At 55.0% G+C, this 9,261-nt stretch overlaps 3 protein-coding genes across 3 annotated transcripts; all 3 read left to right on the forward strand.

Annotated features, from left to right (window-relative positions):
* On the forward strand, positions 1-1,332 carry EMWEY_00051660 (hypothetical protein; the record flags this gene model as incomplete). The annotated part of the gene is made up of 3 exons (XM_013479741.1): positions 1-362; positions 561-695; positions 884-1,332. Coding segments are annotated over 3 exons (946 nt in total), but the record flags the coding sequence as incomplete, so codon positions are not given.
* A 105-nt stretch (positions 1,333-1,437) lies between these two features.
* EMWEY_00051670 (hypothetical protein, conserved) lies at positions 1,438-3,530 on the forward strand (the record flags this gene model as incomplete). The annotated part of the gene is made up of 5 exons (XM_013479742.1): positions 1,438-1,633; positions 1,844-1,932; positions 2,251-2,331; positions 2,700-2,993; positions 3,363-3,530. The coding sequence occupies 5 exons, from the start codon at positions 1,438-1,440 to the stop codon at positions 3,528-3,530; spliced, it is 828 nt and encodes a 275-aa protein (XP_013335196.1).
* A 479-nt stretch (positions 3,531-4,009) lies between these two features.
* On the forward strand, positions 4,010-7,821 carry EMWEY_00051680 (hypothetical protein; the record flags this gene model as incomplete). Its single annotated transcript, XM_013479743.1, has 3 exons — positions 4,010-6,334; positions 6,433-7,414; positions 7,589-7,821. The coding sequence occupies 3 exons, from the start codon at positions 4,010-4,012 to the stop codon at positions 7,819-7,821; spliced, it is 3,540 nt and encodes a 1,179-aa protein (XP_013335197.1).
* Between the last annotated feature and the right edge of the window lie 1,440 nt (positions 7,822-9,261).

The raw sequence follows: 9,261 nt of genomic DNA on the forward strand, positions 1-9,261 counted from the left end.
GCCTCCCCCCCCTTTCGGCGACCCCACCAACGGCGCGGCGGCCCCCCCCGGGTTCCCACCAAGTCTCCCTCTACCAGGGGGGTTGGGGGTTCCTCCACCTCCCATGGGGCCCCCTATGGGACCCCAAGGGGGTGTTGGGGGAGGGCTACCCATGTCAGGGGGCCCCCCACCTCCTCCAGGGTTCCAAGGGGGCCCTCAAGGGCCCCCTGGCACATCCTTCTTGGCTAGCATTGGAGGGTTTGTGCCCCCCGGTGGCCTGGCTCCCGGCGGCCCTCCACAAACAAGCACGATGCAGACGCCTACAGAGGCAGCAACACCAGCAGCACCAGCTGCTGGTGCTCTTCCCAACGCGGCTGCTGGAGGTGCGTGGGCTTTTTGCCTTTGGGTCGGGGTGTGTCTGGCTATTGTTCGTGGAGCATACTGTGCCTCGCCCTTCGTTGTTATTTGAGGTACTGTCTTTTGATTATGTCTCTTGGGGCTCTGCTGTCTCTGGCGCCTCAAGCGTCTGTTGGTTCTGGTGCTGCATGCAGTTGCCACTGCTGCGACGTCTTGTGCTGCAGGCCGGGCTGCTGAAGTTCCTGGAGCTGCCCCTCGAGGGGGCAAAGGCATCCCCCAGTGGTTGAGGGAGGTGGTGTTAGAGGCAGAGAGCCAGCAAAAGACTTCGAAGGAATCGAGGGAAGAAGATAAGGAGGACGGTCAGCGCGCCATGGATGCCTCCTTAGCTGGTGGTCTTGCTGCCCATTTATTCGATGGGGCTTTTCCTTTCGTGGGGCTGATGGGGCGTCTGCTTCTGCGGGAGCTGAAGGAGATAGGGTTGTAGGGAGGTCGTGCAGCATGCTAATTTGCGTGCTGCGTCCTTTTGTGTGGTGGGTTGGTGCTGCAGGAGGCCAGCTCCTGACGCCGTCTTCAAAGGGGGGCAGCTCCCCTCGTGGACGGTCTCCAGAGATGGCGACGACAGGTGGAGACGGTGCAGTTGCAGCTGTTGCTGCAGCAGAGGCGGAGCCAGCAGCAGCAGCAGCTCCGCCTGCGCCTCCCCTGGTAGATCAGATAAAAGAAGTAGTGACGGAGATCCTGGCTGCTGTAACTGATGAGGTCTTCCGCGAGGCTGCGAGGGAAGCCATAAGCAACTACAGGAGAAAACAGCGCATTGCCGGCAAGACAACGATTGGAGTTCGGCTTCAGGGATCTGGGGCAGCTGCAGACATCGAGCAAATCAACACAAACCAGCAACAGCAGCAGCAACAGCAGGATGAAGGACTTGTCGCAGCCAAAAGAGAAGACCAGGAGAAAACGAGAGGAGTCCTAAATGCTGAAGGCAAGACAAGGCTTTGAGCCCCACGACGGCTGTATCATCCTAACTGTCTCCCCTGGCGGCCAATTATCTGTCTCGTGTTGCCCCTCTTTGCTCGTACCGTCCCATTGTACCTGTTTGTCCTTATGGGTGATCTGGAGGCGCAACGCGACATCTTGGGGGGTGTCCGTGTCCGTATTGACCCCCCGATGTGGTGCACGTACATCGCAATAACATCGAGAATAGTCTTCACCATATTTAGAAACGGCGCTTTAACTCCTGCAGCAGAGAGAACTGTCCTCGTTGCCTTCGTGGCACCGTTCGGGTCTACGTACATCTGGGGTGCATACATCTATACCGGATCTCTGTTCTAGGTTTTTAGGGGGGGGAACGGCTGGTGCATGGGGATTGCGAGGGGGGTTGTACAGTTGTGCCTGTTGTTGGGGATAGTTGTCTGCATTTTCTCCTCCAGGCTGTCCGTTTTCTGTCGACCTGCTGTCTGTTTCCCGCCGTCTTACTGTCTCCCTTCTGTCTCCTTTGTTTCTGGTGCAGCGGTTTTGGTGGGGGCCTATCGCTGTCCTTCTAGCGCAACGCCGCCGCCTGCTGGTGTATTCAACGTTGTAATATATGAAGACGGAGTCGTGCGTAGCGTTCCCTTCTTTCCTTTTTCTTCGCGGCTTCAATGCTCTCCTTCGATTCCTGCATCGTCGTCGTCTGTTTGCCATCGTCCCTTTTTGCATTACTCCTCTATTTGGTTTTTTCCTTTTTGGGTGTTGCGTCTGCTAGTCTCATCATTGGTCTCCTGTTGGCTATTTCGCGTATGTGTAGTCTTTCTGTTTCCTATGGCGTCATCTGAACTTTGTGCCTACTTTTTGTCTTGAATGTTTGCCTCCTCATGTCTGCCCCTCATCGGCATCCATGCATCAGGGAGTGGTTTTGGTGGGTTTGGGGCTGTGCAGGAATTTGCGCGGGTGCCGTTTAACGGAACGCACTTGTTGTTTGGCAGCAGCAACAAATATGCCAACATTATCGACAACCACGTAAGCCCGCAGGCTTGTCCCTGCCGCTAGCTGCTGCAGTTGCCTTTTTTAGCTGTCTGCTCAAAGCCCCCGTTTGGGGCGGTTGTGTTGTAGTGAGGAGCAGCGGAGACTGAATTCGGGTTGCTGGCGGGCTACAGCAGGGGGGACAGCAAGGGGAAGACAGGGTAGCAGAAGGGCAGGAGAGAGGAAATAAGAGATGAACTTGCAGGGGAAGCAGTAGCAGGCAGGAAAATGAAGGACGCGTGAAGGGAGACAGGCGATGCGATAGCTTTGAGGGGGGATGGGGCACGGGCGAGGAGAGTGCTTGCGATAAGATATGAGACAGTGCCGAGTTTGCGGTATTTGTTGGTGCGCATGTGTTGCTGCAGTCAACTGTCTCTAGCCAGCAGTGTGCGCTGTACTTTTCAACCCGGCAGCTGCACCAGCAAGGGGGCTGTTTCTTTTTGCAGCCTTTGGGAGGCCAGACGAGGCTGTTGTTGAACAAGACTGTTCCGTTCTTAGAACAGACAGTCAAGGAGGCACTTGCTGCGCGAAAGAGCCGCCGTAGTGTATCATCCTACGTCTCCAAACACAAGGCCGAGTGGATCGACTGGGCCCCCCAGGCAAATGAGGGCACCCTCGTAGCAGCTGGCGACGAGCGCCTACCTCTCACCGACCAGAGGGTATGTGTACATTTCAAATGTGCATGGGGAGAGACAAGTACCCACAGCAGCATATAGATACAGCCCCACAAGCACATCAGCTGCTCAGCACTTATCGCATGCATGCTTTACGATGTTAGCATACTAACTATCCACCCAGAACGCATTCATGTGTGGATGGTTAGAACCCTCACATCGTATTGTTGGCATGGAGGGCAGCGCAGGTTCTCCTTCGGTTCCGGCGTTTGTCTTTACGGTGCCCAGGGGGTCTCAGAAACAGCTAGAGCGGCAGCTGCTTTGCGTTTCGGTAGATGGGCTTCATGCGACGGGTGGTTCATCTGTTTTGGGCTGCATCCTTTCGGCATGCGTTTGGGGTTGTGTGCATTGCAGAGCTGCTTCATTATGGGGGAGTCCCGGCGGGTGTATTACATCGACCTCACAGATATGGCACATCGCTTGCTTGTCGCCGAGGGCAAAGCGGAGGCGAAGCCGGAGAAGAGGAAAGAGAGAAAGCACAAGAGGAGGAGGAGAAGGTGTGCAGTTTCAAACACAATATAGAGATGTGCCCTCGCGCGGTGTACCGCCTCTTGCCCTTGCCGTCTCGTGCGTGTTTTTTCTGTGTCTCCTGTATGCGTTATTACTCTGCCGTCCCCTCAGTAGAATTCCTCTCTCTTCTCCCTCTCTCCTCTTGTGTACCTACGATTCGTCTCGCGGCTGTCTGTTTGCCTCACCTTCATCTCTATCTGTTTCGTCAATCTAGGCTCCCGTATCTCCTCTCCCCCCCATTTTCTGTTTTTGTTTCATTTCGAAGCCCACGTCTTTGCGTCGGCGTGCGTGTTTCCCTACTTATGTGTCTCATGCCCGTCGGCTTGTCTCCTGCCCCCACCTTCACCTCCTTCTGGCTCGACTCTGTGTCTTCTGCAGCCACAGCAGGAGACACCGCAGCCGTAGAGACCGCAGCAGCAGCCGCCGCCGAGGCCGTGGAGACAGTAGGAGAGACAGCAGAGAAGGCAGTCGGGAGCGGAGCATGAGTGTTGATGGGGGGAGCCCCAAGGCCTCTCGCCACAGCCCCAGTCCAACTGGCTCACCTAGGGGCAGAAGCCGCCCCCGCAGTTTCAGCCCTCCACCTGCAGCAGCAGCAGGGCCGTCTTCTAGGGCGGGCAGCAGAAGCGGGTCTCCCCCTCGCAGTAGCAGAGCTGTATGCCCCAGTCCCCAATCGGGCATGCGGCGGAGCAGCAGCAGCAGCAGGGAAGTGTCTCAAGAGAGACGCAAAAGCCGCAGCAACTCCCCTGCTGTCCTCAGCAGAACCAGCAGCCATCACTCGGAGCGCAGAAGCAACAGGAGCCGCAGCAACAACAGCGATGCTGCGGCGAGCAGCAAGAGGTTTGTTGCGAGTGATAGAAGCCGAAGCAGCAGTAGCAGGAGAGAAGGCAGCAGAGCCAGCAGCACAGCACCGAGTGCTGCTGGCGGCAACCGCAGTCGCAGCAGAAGCGGGTCTCCCCGCAGCAACAGAAGCAGCAACAGTAAAAGAAGCAGTAGCAAGGGAAGTAGCTGCAGCAGGCAAGGCAGCGGCAGTCCAGCAGGGAGCCACAGGAGCCGCAGCGAAGGGACAGAAGGCGGTGCTGCAGCAACCAGCAGGAGCCCCAGTGGAAGCAACCGAAGGAGCAGCAGCAAACGGAGTGACCGCCCGAGCAGGAGCCGCAGTGGGAGCAACGAAAGCAGCAAAAGCAGGCAGAGTGCCGATGACAGCAGGACCGTCAGCGGCAGCAGAGCACGGAGCAGGAGCCCCAGTGGCAGCAAGAGGAGCACAAGCCCTGCCGGCAGCGACAAGAGGAGCCCTGACGGCAGCAAAGCATGCAGCAGGAGCCGTAGCGGCAGTAACAGAAGCAGGAGCGGCAGCAAGGAAGGTAGCAGGAGTCGCAGCGGAAGCAACAGAAGCAGAAGCTGTAGCGGCAGTAAAGGAGCCAGCAGGGGCCGTAGCGGCAGCAGCCGAAGCAGAAGCCCCAGTGGCAGTACCAGCAGAAGCGGTAGCAACGACCCCAGCGGTAGTAATAAGAGCAGGAGCCCTAGTGGCAGCAACAGAAGCAAAAGCCCTAGTGGCAGCAACAGAAGCAGAAGTCCTAGTGGCAGTAACAGAAGCAAAAGCCCCAGTGGAAGCAACAGAAGCAAAAGCCCTAGCGGTAGCAACAGAAGCAAAAGCCCTAGCGGTAGCAACAGAAGCAAAAGTCCCAGTGGAAGCAACAGAAGCAAAAGCCCCAGTGGGAGCAACAGAAGCAGAAGCCCCAGTGGAAGCAACAGAAGCAAAAGCCCTAGTGGCAGCAACAGAAGCAGAAGCGCCAGCAAGGAAGGCAGTAGGAGACCCAGCGGCAGCAACGGAAGTAGAAGCCCTAGCGGCAGCAACAGAAGCAGAAGTCCCAGTGGTAGCAACAAAAGCAGAAGCCCCAGTGGAAGCAACAAAAGCAGAAGCCCCAGTGGGAGCAACAAAAGCAGAAGCCCCAGTGGAAGCAACAAAAGCAGAAGCCCCAGTGGAAGCAACAAAAGCAGAAGCCCCAGTGGCAGCAACAGAAGCAGAAGCCCCAGTGGAAGCAACAGAAGCAGAAGCCCCAGTGGAAGCAACAAAAGCAAAAGCCCCAGTGGAAGCAACAAAAGCAGAAGCTCCAGTGAAAGCAGCAAAAGCAGAAGCCCCAGTGGGAGCAACAAAAGCAGAAGCCCTAGCGGCAGCAACAGAAGCAGAAGCCCCAGTGGCAGTAAGAAGAGCAGGAGCGGCAGCAAGGAAGACAGCAGGAGCCGAGCCGGCAGCAACGGGAGCAGGAGCAGCAGCAAAAGCAAAAGCAGAAGTCCTAGCGGCAGCAACAGGAGCAGAAGCGGCAGCAACGCAGCCAGCAGGAGCCCCAGCAGTACGAACAGGAGCAGGAGCGGTAGTATGGAAGGTAGCAGGAGCCCTAGCGGCAGCCAGGCGGGGAGTAGAGTCCCAAGCGGCACCAAAAGTAGAAGCCCGACCGGCAGCAACGCAGCCAGCAGGAGCCCCAGCGGTAGTAACAGAAGCACAAGAGAGAGCAAGGAAGGCAGCAGAAGTCCCACTGGCAGTAACAGAAGCAGGAGCCGCAGCAACAGAAGCAGAAGCGTTAGCAAGGAGGGCAGCAGGAGCCCCAGTGGCAGCAACAGAAGCAGAAGCCCAAGCGGTAGCAATAAGAGCAGAAGCAGCAGCAGCAACAGCAAAAGCAGAAGTCCTAGCTGCAGCAACAAGAGCAGGAGTGGCAGCAGAAGTAGAAGCCCAAGCGGTAGCAACAGGAGCAAAAGCCCCAGTGGTAGCAACAGGAGCAAAAGCCCTAGCGGCAGCAACAGGAGCAGAAGCCCCAGCGGTAGCAAGGGGAGCGACATTGGCAGCCCAGCACGCAGCAACGGCGGCAGCAAGAGCAGAAGCTGTTCGAGAGGGAAGCGAATGGTTACTGAGGGCAAGGACCCCACAGGAGCAGCCGGCAACAAGCGCAGCAGCCGCAGCAGCAGCCGTAGCAGCAGTGGCAAACGCAGCAACAGCAACGGGAGCACCAACACTCGCAGGTCTAATAACAGCAACCCGCCTGTTGGCAGTCCGCGCGCTAGCATTAAGGATGGGAGCGAGGGCCGCAGCAGCAAAGCCAGCAACAGAAGCAACAGCAGCCGCAGCGCTAGTGGCAGCCCTGCAGCAAGAAGTAGCAGCAGCCGCGGGAGCAGCCCCAAGAGCAGCAGTGAAATAGCAGACCGCAGCAGCAGGCGGGGCCGCAGCAGAGGCAGGCGAGACGCAGCAACGAAAAAAGCACCAGTGTCAGCATCAGGGAGGTCAGGCAAGTCTCGCGGTGGTAGCAGCAGCAGGAGCTGCAGCAGCTCTCCAGCAGTGACCAAGAGGCACAAGAGTGGGGAAGCTGCAGCCGGGAAGAGCAACAGCAAAACTTCAAAAGGCAAGGAGACTGGCGAAGAGACGCAAGTACACCCAAGGCGCGGCATGCATTCACACAATGGAAGCAAGGGAAAGAACCCGGTAGCAGCAACTGCTGCTGCTGCTGCTGTACCAGGGGCCAAGGCTGATAGGAGGGCATCGGGAGGTCGTGAGGGACAGAAGAAGGACATGGGGAGGAGACAGAGGGCAGGAGAGGATGAGCCGGAGAACAAACAGCAGCAGGTGGTGGTGGAAGAACAGAAGAAACAGCCAAAGGGAGCTCAAGAGACAAAGAGTACCAAAGGCAAGGCTAACGCCAAGGAAAAGAAGGCAAAAGAGGCTGCAGCAGATGGCCAGCAGCAGTTGAATGGACAGCAACAGCAGCAGGAGCAGCAGGGAGATGGCCGCAGCAAACGCAGCAGGGCGCAGCAGATGGAAAGCCAGCCGGCTGAAGACAACGAACCGAAGACAACCTTGGAGACTGCAGGAGAGCAGAAGCGAAGAAAGTTCGAGACAAAAAAAGACAGTCAGAAGGGAACAGCAACAACAAAGAAAGGGCGAGATCATAGCAGTTTGAAACGCAAGCGCAGCGCAGGCAACTAAGGGGCTTACCTGCGCTGCAGACCCAAACATGCATTTAGTGTGGGTATGTTTCTTAGTACTTCTTCTCAAGTAGCTGTTGTTCCTGTACTATTCGCAGTCTCAGTCGAGTTCATAGAGGTATCTGCTGCTTATCTATTTTCGCTGCCTCCCGGCTTGGAGCTTCATGAAGTGTATCAGAACTCCCTGCCCATGGATTTGTGGCTGCAAACACCAGCTGAGAGATCCCGGCAGCCTCCAGGTTTGGGGCTGCAAGCAGGAGCCAGGCCCAGAGGCTACGGCCCTTTAGAGACAGCCATCGCCCTCCCGGTACCGGTACCCGCAGTAGCGTGAGGTGATACGTGCTGTCTTGGCTGCAGCAGCTGCACCTTGCTACTGCTGGTGCACAGTCCTGCTGCTGCAGCTCCAGCACCCTGGTGGTTGTTGCAGTGGTGCACCCTGCTCCTGTAGCAACTGCTGCAGCTCGAACAGCTCGAACATTACCACAGTGCTTCTGCTGCACCAGTAACAGCAGGGTTCACCAGTAGTTACTTGACAGCACGTTGGGGTTGCTGGAACATTGTTTTGTCAGTTTGTCTCCTTAATCGGCGTATACCAACTAGAGCGGCAGGCCGTAGCAAATAGGGCAGCTTCGGTAGTGGTCGGGTGTACTGGTCGTAGGTGTTGGATACCCAGCAAGCACGCTATAATTTATACGCTATATATTCTACATCTGCCAACTTCCTATAAATTATATTAATATATAATATTCTGTAAATTCGTTGCTGTGTTTGTCTATAACGTTACAGTAGTATCCATGATTGTTACACGTCTCATCCTCCGAGTTGGGCAACACACAACAGGGGCAAGCACATGAGTAGTCCACTCATTTTGTATTAAAATACACAAAAACATTATTAAAAAGCCAAAACAATAAAAAAATTAAAATAAACAAAAACATTCACAAATTTGTATATGTAAGAAAAAAATAGCACAGGCATTACGTGATTCATTCCATGAGACAGAGTGACGAGGGATTTGGCCACCTTAAGAAGGCGACGGCAACCCGTAGGGGTATGGCTAACGACCAACCATGGCCAAAGCTGATCTCTTAGTGTACAGTATGTAAATAAATGTACAGATACAAAAATATAATACATATAAAATATACATAACACCTTAGCACGAATACAAAAATATAATACATATAAAATATACATAACACCTTAGCACGAATCAAACATCATTCCTTCATTGAGTGACGAGGAATTTGGAGACGAACAATTGAATCAGTGAGAGTGACGAGGGATTTCGAGACCTTTACGGGAATCCCATATAATCCGTATACGAGTAAGCATTCCGTACTAACAATCCATTCTATGTGAGTGACCAGGGATTTCGAGACCTTGTACGAATGGTCATTCCTTCCGAAGAATTAGATTTCGAGAACATAACTGGAATCCCATGTAATCAGTATACGAGTAACCATCCCTTCGGTACGAGAAATTCATTCCGTTTGATTGACGAGGGATTTCGAGAGTCATTCCGTTTGATTGACGAGGGATTTCGAGAGCATACGAATGCAAGGGCAATATCGTAGGAATGACGAGTGATTTTGAGACCTAGAATGCTCCGTCCAATCTCATCTCATGAGTGACGAGGGATTTTGAGACCTTGATTGGAACGGCCAATCTCATCTCATCTCATCTCATGACGAGGGATTTGGAGACCTAGAATGGAACGGCCAATCCCATATCATTGGGAGACCTAGAATGCAGAGGGCAATCCCATCCC

The sequence above is a fragment of the Eimeria maxima genome, genomic scaffold (genome assembly GCF_000499605.1).
Source record: "Eimeria maxima Weybridge genomic scaffold, Emw_scaff1342, whole genome shotgun sequence".
Classification (NCBI taxonomy): Eukaryota; Apicomplexa; class Conoidasida; order Eucoccidiorida; family Eimeriidae; genus Eimeria; species Eimeria maxima.